Source organism: Pinus tabuliformis, chromosome 6 (genome assembly GCF_031772625.1).
Source record: "Pinus tabuliformis cultivar Carrire ecotype Pingquan chromosome 6, CPIR1, whole genome shotgun sequence".
NCBI classification, from domain to species: domain Eukaryota; kingdom Viridiplantae; phylum Streptophyta; class Pinopsida; order Pinales; family Pinaceae; genus Pinus; species Pinus tabuliformis.
In genome coordinates, this window is record NC_142292.1 from 787,584,365 (window position 1) to 787,599,877 (window position 15,513).

General features: G+C 35.2%; 1 protein-coding gene across 1 annotated transcript in view; it reads right to left on the bottom strand.

Annotated features, from left to right (window-relative positions):
* Positions 1-15,272, bottom strand: part of LOC149261114 (ER membrane protein complex subunit-like protein) — a 112,056-nt gene extending 96,784 nt beyond the window's left edge. The window contains exon 1 of the mRNA XM_089421655.1: positions 14,815-15,272. Within this exon, the coding sequence (XP_089277781.1) occupies positions 14,815-15,126 (312 nt within the window). The 5' untranslated portion in view covers positions 15,127-15,272. The remainder of the gene's footprint in view (positions 1-14,814) is intronic.
* Positions 15,273-15,513: the final 241 nt, after the last annotated feature.

Below are 15,513 nucleotides of genomic sequence, written 5' to 3' on the forward strand. Positions count from 1 at the left end.
TCGCGGGCAAAGAGCATACGCAGAAATGAAAGGTATAGATCCAGTAATAAAAAAGTTAAAACAGAGAGATAAATAAATCGAAATAAACAGAGAGATAAATAACTAAAACTGTAATAAAGATTGTATGCCTCCAGATCTTAATAATGACGTAGCTAGGGCTACCGGAAACCTTTTCTCGTGAAACGAAAGGGGTTCCTCACTAGAACAGATGCTCCTAACACAAAAGAGCAGTCCTCTCGGCCCGAAAGTGGTCAGAAACAGTAGATCTCAGAAATGAGAGTCAAATGCAGTTGTACCAACTTCAGATTTGGATCACCAACGGATGCGACCCTCAAATAGCTCTAATACCATATAGGAATTTACATGATAAGTTCCTCAGATAGAACACCAAAAGGACACCGCTCACAAACAAATCACAGTCTCACAGATCAATACACTGGTATTCTTAACGTGGTTAAAACCCTCAAAGAGGGAAACAGTGCACAGCGTGAGCCAATGCGACCACTTTAGGCAATTTATTAATGTAAAAGAAAGAAAATTTACATAAGATTCTCTCATGAAGGATCACCTTACAAATGACCCTCCATGCTCTTTAAATAGAGATCATGGACCAATCAAGTGTTAAGCCAAGGATCAAGTGTCGGTAATATCGAGAAGAGAATGAACCATCGGATCACTTCATGTCTAGAACATATCGTGACCGCCGGATTGTAAGTTACAAAATGACATAGTAAAGAAACACATTTTACCTAACTCTACATTAGACCAAGTTATACTTAACTATTTCCTTTGTGTCGAAATATCCTCACATAGAATTTGCTTTAAATGAGATACAAAGACCCAATCCCTAGAGCAAGTCCTTCTACCAGTACCAAGTCAGCCCTTCCTCAAGTCCTTGAATCTGCACCAAACTGCTATAGACTACAACTTCGACCTGCCAGCTCAGCACTACTACTTGACCTACAACTTCAACTTGCAACTTTGGCCTTGCAGCTCTTTAAGAAACCCTAATACAACCTCCTTCTGGGACCTTCCAAGAGAAAGACAGCTCTTCCTAAGGTCAGTGAGGTCTAGACAGAATTTCCTTCCTCCCAGCTACAAGTTTATGCGATTCGTCCTACTGCAAATCGGAGTTGCAACTTCAGCTTCTTTCTACAACTCAAAAACCCTAGAATTTCACACGTGTGAAAGAGATAGAGCCCAAAAACCAAGTTATTTCATCCTTCTTACTTCTTATTGACCTTTGCTCTTCTTCTTGCAGCTACCCAGCTATAGATCGAACTCTTTCTTAGGATATAGAACTTGTGTGTAAGTGTATCTCCGAATAAAGTTGAACTGCTCTTTATATAGCCTTCTCAAGGGGTGGAATTCACTCCTTTTGGCCGACTTGTACTCTTGGAGATTCCAAGACTTTCTAGACTCTAAAATAATTGTTTTTACAATTACAAATTGTCTAGAAGGGTCTTATAAACATGATTTTGGCTCCTTTAACTCATGACAATAAATCCTAAGACCTAACTAACCCTAGATGCACAAAGAACATGATTTTACCTAAAGGACAATCAATAATGAGCATTAAACCCATCATTTAATAATAATAATAATAATTTTTCGTTTCTTTTTCTTGTTTGTTATAGAAGATACATATTGAAATGGGTACAACAATTATGAAGACTGAAACTAGTTACATTTTTCAATAATAATATATAACAATATAAGCAATATAGAACTTTACTAATCTAACCTCCTATCCAACATAACAACATTTAATCAACAAAAAAAGGAGAAAAAGGAGAGGACATTGTATTTACATGGTAAAACCCCAATTGGGGAAACATCCACGACAAGGTAATTGTGTTTTTACTATCTTCATAAATCTCCAATCTTACAAAGAGCACCTCCACAAATGCTTCACTACTTTACAAAGATAAAACTTTGATATTTGATGTGTAATTCATGGACTCCTTAACCTCTATCATATACCAAAAGATATTGAGGAATTACAACCCAACAATACATGTGGGATAATGTAATCTCACCTCTTTATATAATAGAATATTACAAGAGTATTTTACTCCATGATGAATGTGAGATATACCTCTTTTACATAAAATTAGAGTTTCTTTTGACATAACCTAGACATTGTTACCTTCCAAAGTGAAACATTCCAACACTCCCCCTTAATAATGACTAGGGAGATGGAACATTTATGGAGGAAGATGTCATTACATCAACACTCCCCCTTGATGACAACTTTCCACATTCCCAACAACTTTCGAAGCATACAAACTTCACCTTCGTCATGGATTTGGTGAGGATATCTGTTAAACACTGTCACCAGTAAGAAAGCAACACTTCAAAAGAAATTTGAATAACTTCCTACAATCCCAACAACTTTCAAAGCATACAAACTTTGCCTCTATTGTGGATGTGGTGAAAAGAATTCCAAGCAACACTTCTAAGGAAGTCTGAACAACTTCCCACATACCCAACAACTTTCTAAGCATACAAACTTTGCCTCTGTTATGTATGTGGTGAAGAAGAATTCCGAGCAACACTTCTAAGGAAGTTTGAACATTGTCACTAGCAACAAGCAATACCCCTGAAGAAGTTTGAACAATTTCCCACATTCTCAACAACTTTCAAAGCATACAAACTCTGCCTTTGTTATGGATGTGGTGAAGAAGAATTCTGAGCAACACTCTCGAGGAAGTCTGAACACTATCACCAATAACAAGCAATACTCTTAAAAAAGTCTTGACAATGTTATCATCAATGTTGGTCAAGCACAAGAATATGTGGAACTATATCTCCCAATAGCAATGGATGATATACAATGATATAAAGTCCTCAAGCATCTATGAAATGCACTCCATGACCTTTCATCACTCCAACTGTAGTCTACCCTAATAGTTTGCATTGGTCAACAATTTTTCCTTTCATGTCTTTGCTACAAAGATCTGAAAACATCACTGCCATGTTTCCAAGAACTTTGATTCCTCTATAAATTCCTTTGATTCTTATGAGGATGATGATATGGCATAGATGTAGGTGCAAAATCTAATTCACTAACAGGAGTAGAACAACCTTGTACTATCTTTGAGAATGTTTGCAATGACATTATTGATCATCTCATCAATCTACTCAACATAATCAACAAAGGGAAACTCTTCCAATGACCCAGTTTGAACTCCTCTTCTAACAAACAACACCTGTAGCATGTAGGGATTCATCATGACCAGATGTATATAGGGAGGCAGAGGTAGTAGTATTATATCCAAGACTTACTCTAGATGTGTGTGTCTCAAGGGGAATAGGATTCGCAATTCCATCTCCATTCTTCCCAAGTCCACCTCCAATATAGCCCATCTTGCTTAATAATTGGGACCCAATACCTATAGTGTGCTTTTCAAAGTTTGGAGAAACAACACGAATAGTGGCCAATAAACCATGCATTGAAACAAAACATCAACATCAATGGTCTTATAATCGAAGGGAATACAAGCAATATCATCAGTAGATAAGTTTGGCTACTCAACATCACTAGTCTTCTTCTCAACATTTTGCAAATGACTAACTTCCAACTCGAGGTTATGTTAGCATCTTGTAGGTTTTAAATAGTTTCATCCTTTTCAATCCACTATATCAACAAGGAGTTGTGATCTTCCTTCAAAGCTTGATATTAATTCTTCAATCCTTCTTGCTTTGTCTACAACTGAGCAACAATAGACTACAAGGTATACAAAAATTGAAGAATCAACTTTAGAGTGAATTTGAAATGGCAGATTCAAGCATCCTGCACTATTTTCTTGGTCTTCAAATTTGGCATATGTTTGATGGTATAATTCTTTTGCAGCCGTAAGTATGCAACAAATTTACTTGCTTGGTTCCTTATGAGTGATTGATTTAATGATGCTTCATAAGTGTCCCTAGTCATTATTAAGAGGGATTGAACGTATCACTTTGGAAGGTAATAATGTCTAGGTTATGTCAAAAGAAACTCTAATTTTATGTAAAAGAGAAATGTCCCACATTCATCATGGAGTAAAATACCCTTGTAATTGATCCTTTCATTTCTGTTTTATAGATTTGAAATCAACGGTCAACAGTGCCTACAAACAAAAAAACCAGATCTGTAAACCCAAAAAAATGAATAGCAAACCCTTGGTACACGTTCATACAAATCCCATATAGTATCATAAAAGGCACAAACAGGTTCAGAGAAGGGCCCAGCAAGTGGATCTCATAAAAGCGAACCTACCAAAAAAAATTCAACCAAAACGAACTCCTGCATCAAACGTTATCAACTTCGAAAGAAATCATTAAGCTTGGTAAAAAGAAAAAAAACTGGCCTGGTAAATACCGAACCTAAAAGTGGTTAAAAAACCTTAGGTTAAAATATATTTAAATTAACCTAGGTAGCTTAAATTGAGTATATTTCAAGCTAACAGAAACCAATTTTAACGAACCAACAATCAATCCTAGCTGATTTCATTGTTCTAGATCCAACAATGAGGTCCAATTTAAAAATTAAAATTTCATTGTTCTAGATCCAACAATGAGGTCCAATTTAAAAATTAAAATATATATATATATATATATACTTTAGCAAAAATGCCTAGATCTAAAGCAAAGTCTTAATGGCTACTAGATATGATAGCAGCAAATCTACAAAATAATAAGCGTTTAGATTGAAATAAAAACTTGTTACTAAAACAATTTACAAAAGGAAGTAGAAAACAGTAACTTGCTCTGATACCATGTTAGAATATTGAAAATATACCGAAACTTATAACAACATAAACAAATCAAAACTTTCCTATTCTAGCAAAAGAAAAGAGACAAAAAAGTTATTTCCGTTGTAAAACCCCAATTGGGAAAACATCCACGAGAAGGTAAGAGCGTATTTACTATCTTCAAAAATCTCCAACCTTACAAAGAGCACCACCACAAATGCTTCAACACTTTACAATGACAAGACTATCATATATTATTTTGTGTGTCTTATGGGACTCCCTAACCTCTATTATATACCAAAAGGTATTGAGATATTACATCCCCATAATACATGTGGAATAATGTAATTTCACATCTATAAATAAAAAAATTATTACAAGGGTATTTTACTTCATGATGAATGTGGGATATTTCTCTTTTAAATAAAATTTTGAGTTTCTTCCAACATAACCTAAACATTATTACCTTCCAAAGTGATATATTCCAACAATGTTTAAACAATATCCACCTCTTTGACAAAGCACTAGCATACACGCATATATGGAGACTTATCAAGTAGGAAAGGCTATAGCACAATGTTATCCTCCAAACATACACACCTCTAAATTTAAAAAAAATGGATTCGATTAATCATTACTGATCAAACCATATTCCAATGCCTCAATAATATGGATAGCCATATTCCTTTCATTTCCTATGATTAGAAAATGGCTTGCTTGGAGAATTGAGGATGGGAAAAGGGTGAGGTTGGAAATGGATCCATGGTTGGGGTGTGTTGTCGCCTAAGATGTACACCTAGATGTGGGAGATGCTTTCAACCCCACAAGGTATAGTTTTTAAAGCACAATGCTCAAAGAAGGGGTTGTCACCTATTCCCAACTCTCTTTGTTTATGCTCTCTCCTGGGTAAGCTATGGGGGGTAGTCCCTAAATATGATTAATAAAGGAAAACTTGTTGAAGACAACAAGCTCTAGGAGATAAAGGGGAGGGCAATTACCATTCAATGTAACTTGAACTTAAAGATTGATTAGCAAGTATGAATATTAACAATCAATATCAATGTGATAGATTTGATTAAATCAATATGGCATTCAATAAGATAGGATATGAAAGACCAATACCTTATAAACAATGTTCAAATCAAATTACTACACTTGCAAAATGATGCTTCAAGTTACAAGATAGGCAATGCCGCAAGACAAGTGTTAGTACAGCACAGTATTGAAATATGAGCAATAAGATAGAACTTGCAAGATAAACGAAACTTGTACTTAAGAGAGATGCTCCAATAAGATAGAACAATATCAAAGACCAATGAGCGAATAATTCAAATAACAAGTACAAGATAAGTACAATACAATACTGCAAGTAAATGAAGTGCTCACAATTCAACTTGTATAATGGCCAAATGCAAGATTAGACAATGATATGTGAAACGGAAGTGATCTTGGTTGATTTTAATTATATGCCTAATCTATGGTGAGACTTCCCCTCAATTTCTTAAAACTTGGTAAGAACTGAGGTGAACTACAAAAAGGCTAGGACAAGGAGGCGCTCAACCCGTCATTAACGATACCCACCTAGGCTCCTTGACATCCCATGTGTCTTCAGTTCCTATAAGGGATTGGCCACAAAAGAACTGTGAGGTCATGTGTTTGAACCTTTTCTCCAAACTCAAATTTATTGAATGGAATGATAATTAGGGAAGTTGGTCCTAAAATTTCTATCAACCAAACTTATGCTTGGAGGTAAATTATAGAGATGCAAGGCTGGATCTAATATGCAAATGCTGACACAATGCTTCAATGAGATACAATTAGAACAAGATGCTTCAATGAGTGAAATACTAATCCACTTATGATCAAGATTATGATAAGCACTTTGAGTGCAAAGGTATCATGAGAATAGCTTAAAACGATGATCAATAAAGCAAATACAAATTACTGAATGAAACAAAGATAAAAATAACACAAGTACTTTAATGGACAATCAGATTTAAGAATGTCACTTCACTTATAATGTGCTTTAAAGAGGTTTAGGAACAAAAAGAGCAAATGCAAATTATATAATAAAAGAAAAGTAGTTATTTAAATGATGGCAGATGAGATTGCTAATTAGAAAATTAAAGATATGCTACTTTAATCTAAAACACAAGTGAGATAAAGACAAGAATTACTCAAATGTAAATTAAATCAAGTAGCAATTAGATCAAATAATTAGCAATGAAGTCTAGATCTAACAATAGCTAAATGAAACAATTCAAGAGATTAGAACTAAAATGCAATGAACATGAAAATGAAACTAATCTAATGAGAGCAAGAGAACAAGTTAGAAGTTAGATCTCGATGTTAATGAAAAAATGAAATGAAAACTAATCTAAGAACACAAGAAATCCTCCCTTTTAAATAAGGAGGTGGGATACCATGGGAAAATCCCAAGCTCCCTCTAGGAAAAATATGATTTTATTAAAATTACAAAGAGAACCCTTTAGACAAAAGAAAGGGTTTTAAACTTTGAGGGTTTACAAATGAAATTTAAATACCCTTCCTCAAGTTAACAAATGAGAGAAATTTTCTTTATAATGATTTTACAATATATTTAAAATGAGAAAAAATTCTCCGAAAGGGAAACGTCTTTCCCAAAGTGAAATCCGCTCCAAAAAAATTATTATGTCCAAACTCAAGGAGGAAATACGCAAAGGATGAATGAGGAACCCTGCAGCTAGGAGATGGAACTTCAAAAATTTAAACGCTAAAATTCCCAAGTCTCCAAATAAGTGATTTCTCAAGAATCAACTTCAGAAAAATTTCGTTCAAATACTATAGAGATTTTTGCTCACATATTTGCTTGTAACTGAGGAGGCCCAGAAATGCTCACAGTTTCCACAAAATCAAAACTTCAGATTTATTAAGCCTACAAAAATTTTGATTTTAATTTCTCCCTTAAAAATTTGCAAATGGCATCTAAAAAATAATCTTCAGATAGTGCAGACGGCCTTCAAAAATGTTTTGCTCTTTCAAGGCAATTTCGTTCACAGAAATCTAATGTCGAAGAGAAGAGGAAAAGCCTCTCCTAAGTCTTACGGCTAGGAAAGAAGGATCTCAAAAAAATTGCAAGCGACTTCCAAAGATTTCAATCTGAATCTATTTCAAACTTTCCAACAAAAATTCCTTCAGATCCACTTGAAAACCCTAGCCCTCCTCAAGATCTGCGTAGAGACTAGAAAATAGAGGGGTTTTATTTGCGAACCAAGGTAGATTTAGCTTGCAAAAAAATCATCTTTTTAAATCTCAAAGCATCCACATGCAAAAACAAAATTTCAAGCGCGAAACCCTTCTATTTTCTTCATATCTGCAAATAGAGAAAAAATCCAAAATATATATACAATAGAATAAAATTTATATACAAAAGGGTTAGTAAATATATACAAAATACCTACCAAATTTACAAATTTATTTGCCCAAAGAGCATGAGTACAACTCCACTCTTGGGTATTAAAATACAAACTCTAAATAGCCAGATCTATTCAGTAAAAGCACAATAGTTGAGAGCAAGGTTACTTGGGAGCGGGAGTGAAAATGAGGAGCAGAAGCGGGAGCGACATTTTCAGAAGCTCCCGGTTTGGGAGCAATTTGGGGATCGATTTTTTATATATATATATATATATATATATATATATATATATATATATATATTATTTTTTAATATTTTGATGCATATATGTCAACAAAAGAATAGAATGATAAATTAGATATAAAAAAAAGCATAAAAAACATATATTGAACCATATAAAAACAATCATCTAGAAGTTATAATCTTCATCAACCAAGTCCACAAGTTAGTAACATACAAATTATTGAGTCTCATGACTCATCAATCTTAAAGTTTCAAGCTTTCAAAACTCAATATATAACATTTATCATCATTGATCACCAAAGTTGTACTTGTAAGCTAAGTGTAACCATTACGACAAATAATATCTATCATGAAATGAAATGTTATAAAAAGAAATGAAATGAAACAACTTTCAACTTTCACGAAGCATCATATTCATAATTCATTACCAATGAGTTCTAATTGCCAACTTCAAACTTAAATTGTCATATATTGTTTACAAATAATATCATAATTTATATGAAAGAGTCAACAGTTATAAAAACTACTAGAAACTAGAAAAGACAAGTAAATCTATTATCTATTGTTAATGCTTGGGCCTCTTGCTGCCACGAGAAATGTCTAATTTTTTTAGTCTTGTTGGAAAATCAGGATCTTTGTCATTAATATCACCCTCTAAGCATTAATATCCAGAGGTATCTTTGTCATTACCTCTGGACCTGTATAGGGACCTTTGTCATTAATATCACCCTCTAAGCATTAACATAAGATAGAAAAAGCATAGCATGTCAAGCAAGGTTTTGTTTGAGTGATGGGTACATTTAGTAGGATCAGGATAGAGGAGTTCGACAACCAATGTCACTAACATCAAGGTACATAGAGGGATTGGTGCTCTTGATTAAATACAAGTTCCATACCCTAATACATGACAAAATCCAATGCAAACATTGCAATCCCCCCAATCCTGAAATCCTGAAAAATTGATAAGTTTGCTGGATTTTGAATGAGATCTAAAATTCTACTTTCTCCATATGAAATCAAATGAGGTCAGAGCGCGAATTGGGATTGGATTCATGGGGGGGGGCGCTCCCCCGCAACCCTGGTTGAGAGAATAGATTAAATAAATAATTTTTTGACAAGCAATGGCCAAGAAACCCCTGCAAAATTCATTAAATAAGCCTTTGACAGCAACCAAAGTGGGCTCTTCCACTTCTATGTCTTGGGAGTTGGCTGGTTCAACCAAAAACATCCCCTAATACCCAAGATCTGAATCACAAATTAATGATCTCTACATACTTAAGATAAAACTATTAGATCACGAGGAGTTAGATAACAGAATGAAACAAAAGATCTATGGATACCCACTAGATTGATTGATTCAAAATGCTTCTCTAAACCCAAATACTAATGCAAGATACCTATGCAAATAGTAAATCCACAAATTGGCTAGTGAAATAACAATAAATTAGATTATAACTAGTACAGCATTACGAAAAAAATTCAGAATAAAATTTACCACAGAAGATAGAAGAGGAACACCACCATGAATTAACCCCCAAAGACTTCTTTATTATTCATAAAATATATGGAGCTTCCTTAACCAAGGGCTCGATTACAGTGATCAAGAGAGACCAAAGATGATTACAATGAGGAGCATGAGCTCAATTTATAGAAAAAATGAGAGATCTAGATCCCTCTCCAAGTGAAAACGGCTAGGTCCAACGAGTTGCACAAATTTGACTTGATCCCACAATAAAACGGCTAGTCCAAGGCTTGATCCACGTCCAATTAATCATATCCCTTGATGAATTGCACTGATCTTGAGGAAGGAGCTGGATTAACCCAAAAATTTGATCTCAGACCAAAAAATATTTTTTCCAAATTTTCTCCTCAAAAATTTCTCATTCAACTTAACCAACTTGGACCATCTCATTAAAAAATCGATTTTTCTGGGAAATTAATTCCTTTTCTGGACCAACGAATTTCTTGTGGGACTTTTCCTTGCTTGATTTGTGGAGATTCCACAAATTTTTACTTGATTCCTTTCTTGAGAAAGTCCACATCCATTTTTAATTATTTTTCACTTGGAGAGAATTTTATTCTTGTGAGATTTTTCCTTGCTTAATTTTTGGAGATTACACAAATTTTTACTTAATTCCTTTCTTGAGAAAGTCCACATCCATTTTTAATTATTTTTCACTTGGAGAGAATTTTATTTTTCTCTCATTTTAATTTTTTGACCAAATTATGGCTAATTATTTGCCCTTTTTTGCCGAAAATTTTAAATTGACTCTAGAGGGGTATAAACATATTTTTCCACCCTCAAAGTGTGTCTAGATAGAAATTTGAGGTGATGAGGTGTAATTTTAAGTGCTCATACCCCCTACAACTTCTACAGACAACACTTTTTTTACATTTTACATCAAATATTACATAAAAAATCTCGTTCAGAAGGGGAATTTTGACAATTAAAAACTAACCCTTAAACACAACCAAATTCTACAAAACTTTGGAGATGATCTAGCATGGCAATTTAAATTTTACATAGGCTCTATACAACATTAGGAATCACCTAAAACTTTTACCATCAAGCCTCACTCTAGCTTTAGGGGATGTGTGTGAGAAAAACTTAACAAATTATTTAGTGTTGAGAAACACAAATAATTAGCTAAGGAAAAAAAACTTCCTAGAGTAAAAACTCTCTCGCAAAAAATCTTAAGCTACCTAGAAGTGTTACATGGCTTTATATTCAACATACTAGAATCATTTTTACATCATCCCTGTCGAGCTGCAGAATTTGGATTACAACATAATGACCTGAAGCTGAAATGACGATGATGAAGCCTGAAAATTTTGATTGCTCTGAATATGATGGAATGCTTTGAAATGTATTTTGCTCATGGCGTAGTTGACACTTGAGTGGTCAATAGGGTGCAATGGGCAATTCAATCTCCCTCAACATCAAATAGACCTCTATTGATTGGTTAGGGCAAGTTTGTATTGGCAAGATGTAGATGACCCAATAACAACCACTCTTTCGCAACAACAAGGCTAGTTGAGTGTAGAGACTACAAGATTAGAAAGTCAAAGGCCAAGTAGTGGCAACGCCTTATTAGGTTGTTGGTCCAAAGCTCTATCAACTTGGAATAGAGGAAGATACCTTGTTATTGTCCAAAAACCTGTATTTAGATAATTTCATAGCAAGTCTAGGATACAAGCCTATATATGAAGCACATGCAACAAAAGCAACTTGGTGGTGGGGAGGATCTAGAAAGTACATTCCCCTATCAAATCAAGATATTCATGCGAAAAGCATTGACAAAAAAAACCTTGACATGAGAGGTCCTGCAAAAAAGGGCAAAACAAATTCCAAGTAGGTTTATTGCTTGTCGGCATGAGGTACAAACAATAGGCCATCTCCAAGCACAATGTACATTCTCAAAATAGATTTTGAAGCTTACTCTTCCTCCATTAGTAAGTGGACAAGGTTTTTAGCAAGGATCACCCTTGCAAGACTATATAAAGTCATGGTTTGAAGAAATATCCATCAAAGCACATACAATCACTCCCTCTAATCAATGTCAACATGTTCAGCTATTCCAACCATGAAGTACAAAATTGACCAAATTTGAAAGAATGACAAACAACTTCGTCCATTATATTCAACAAAATAGATGAACCTAATCTCCATTAATATTACAGTTAAATTTGTATGTAAATTCATTGTTTTTAAAAGGAATTTGTTGAGATTCATTTATTTTGAGTATTGGAGAAATGCACCATATATAGATATTCATATCAACAATTAACTTATGAGGCTTGAAGGTTCTCTATAATCGAAACTATTGTGAGATAAGATAATTATATTAATGCCCAACAAATGACCACAAGAGTAGGTCAATGGGACTATTTCGTACAATAATGTCCATAAATGCAGGAGTATTCAACAATCTCCTATATAAAGAACAATAAGCAAAGTAAGAACATAATGTTTGTATGCTAAAACATGGAAAACCTTTGGCTCCAGGTGTCTGTGTGTTATGCATAAACAACCAAGTACCAAACAATCTCTTATGTAAAGAACATGAGATAAATTAAAAACATAATGTCTATATGCTAAAACATGGAAAACCTTCGGCTCTGAGTGTCCGTGTATTATGCATAGACCACCAAGAACTAACTCGTAAATGCATGATCGTTGCCCAAAGGGGGGTCTTAGAGATGCCAATGTTTGTTTGCTAGAATAAAACCTCTTCCCTGGAGACAAAGTCAAAGGCTTTCCAAAAGTCTACAAAACAATAGTAAACTTTCAAAAAGAGATGCCAAACTTCCTCAATGATGGCCCTGAGTGTAAATATGAGGTCAATAGTTTGGTGCTTAGAACAAAATTCAGCCTATCCTCCAGCTCTAAGTTGTTGCCACTCAAGCTCCCTAGAGAGCTACAAGTGAAGAAATGTAGCATAGAGCTTCAATAATGTGTGGCCCACCATGATCCTCTTGTAATTGTTGGGATCTAAGTTGGGGCCCAATTTGCATATCGTGTGAATGATGTGCTGTGACCATGCTGATGGGAAACCTGTGCAAACCACTTGGTTGAAGAGATCAGCTACCCTGAGAACACAAATGAATCTGCAAACTTTGATGGAAAACTAGCTTGTGCAATCCAAAATGCAAACATTGATATATGAGCACACCAAACTATCTTATATACAAGGCAAGGGAAGGGTGGTTGAAAGGATGGACAAAGATGTGGGATATATTTCACTTGGAATGGAATGATCTATCCCTAGAGCCAATCACTTTTGATGATGGAGATCATCTTAAAGGGTCACCCTCCACACCAGCAGATGCAAAGTTTAGACTAGATATACAAGAGGAAGAACAGCACACTGGCAATGGCAATAGCAGGCCCAATGAAATGGTTGATCTTGATGATTTTTATAACAAGATACATGAGGACAAGCTACGGTCGATGACTTATCACTCACAAGATTCTTCTCCGATTCTACCCTATTTAGTAGTCACTAGTATCATTCCCTTCTATGGTATCATCTTATTTATGTAAAACAAGTTGATGGCATAGAATGAAAAAACACAATTTATACACCTGATTTTATGGTGCTATTACTATATGTATGATCTATGGTGGACTCTTGTGTGTCTGATGTAGTTCTATGTTCTAAATGCTAAAAGGTTGCATCTTTCTGTGGATATTTTATTTATGCTAGTTTAATATTTTTTTAATTGTGTGTGTGCATCCGTGAGTCCTATTTTGGGGAGTCTCTGTGTTTGTGTTGGACACTTAAATCCCTATGTCTCAATGTCAATCCATTTAGCTTCAACCATCTAAACTATAGACGATTGACCGGCAACACTCTGCAATTTATATGGTTGTGCTCCGTGCCAAAAACCTAGGGGAAGAGAACACGATGGTGGGAAGTACAAATCTTGCGGAAAGTTAGGCGTACAATCTATATTCTGGCACTAAAGACACAGGTTTGATGTCTGTAGCGGGTTGACAGGCAACTGAAAACAAAAAAGCCAACCTTTGTATGCCTACTCACATAAACTACACAAATTAATCCTCTAAATCAGCTAGATGGGCATGAAATTACGCAGGTCATACTCTTAGAATATCTTGATGAAAAGACTGATATAGTAGATCACAAGGCATGGAACATGCAAACCAGACTAGAGATTCTTGGGCACAGAAGGTGTGGGTCGGACCTTAGAGATTGTTGGGCATAAAAGGCGTGGATCAGACCTTAAAAACATCCCAAATCGATTACCTTTTATTTGGATTATGACGACATCCAAGCTCTTATTGCCAGCATTAATCTATGATGGGCCAAACATTAAGGGATAACAGCCTTCAATTTCTCTCAACATGTGGACTCTTTTCTAACTCTTTCACTACATTCCACTACTAACATCACTTACAAGCGCCTGTGTGCTTCGTGGGTTTCGGTCCTTGTGATTGCAGCCTTGAGATATCACAAATACATTTAGGGAAATTACAGCGAAGCAATTTGGTAATAATGAAAGACTATCCCAGTATCATTCAGTGGAATGTGTGAACAAATTTCAAGGTTTCAAAAATGATACACAAATGTGCAGTGCACCGGTGGTATAGAAAGACTCTAATCCATTTTTCTCTGTTCCAGAATTTTTTATGCAAAACCATTTAGCCATTCATACGCTACCCAGAACTAATACAATTAGGGCTTTTGGGATAGATTCGCCGAGTCAAAGGATCTACTTGCTTCATAAATTCTTTCGAATTTTCCATTTTGGACTTTAACGGGGCGCAATCAGAGATCTTAGTTTATAATTAATATATGCAAAAACTATAACCATTTGGGGTGATCATAGAGAGCTTAATTAGAGTTCTCTACCTTATCTAGGAAAAAAATATGACAGTTACTGATTTCGAAAACCTAAAACGATTGAGAGATCACGTACCTGACCGCCCTGAGGAGATGGCTTCAACCGCGCCGTAAAATATCCAGCAGGGGAGAAATCTGAGTAACCGAACGCATGATCCAGGGAAATGTTAAGCTTGGAGTCGGAAGAAGTAGAGAGGACATCAGAGTGGCCTGCCGTGCTACTTCTGGAGAATTTTTGGTGACGAACGAAGTCTGATTCCGGCGATCTGCCGCCCACCAGTCCCCATTCTTCGTCATCTTGGAGCTCGTCCGAGCGGAAGGCAAATGAATTGGAAATGATTGCAATGAATATCGAAACGATGAGCAGAAGCACCTTGGACGAACCCATTTCCTCTGCGTCTCTAGGTTCACAAGAATTAAACCAGGAGACTTTAGAACTAAATACTCCTTTCGCCCTTTGGAACGGCTTTATGCTGTTCGTCTTGGGAATCGAGTCACGTGAGGCTTCATGAAAAGTGACCCAAAGTAAATGGAGCTCAAGGACAAGTTTAGTGGATTCATTTTAATGTCGGGATTCGGATTTATGAAGCCCATGAAAGGATTAGAAAAGGGTATAAAACGAAAAGAAACGGGTAAGATTAAAGTCAACATAGATGTGTACTCATTTTATTTCTATGTTGGTTTTTATTATTATAGTTGTTTTTTAAATGAGATGGTAAAAAATTATAATTTATGATTAAAAATGTGTAATATAATACAATGATAATGAGGTTTG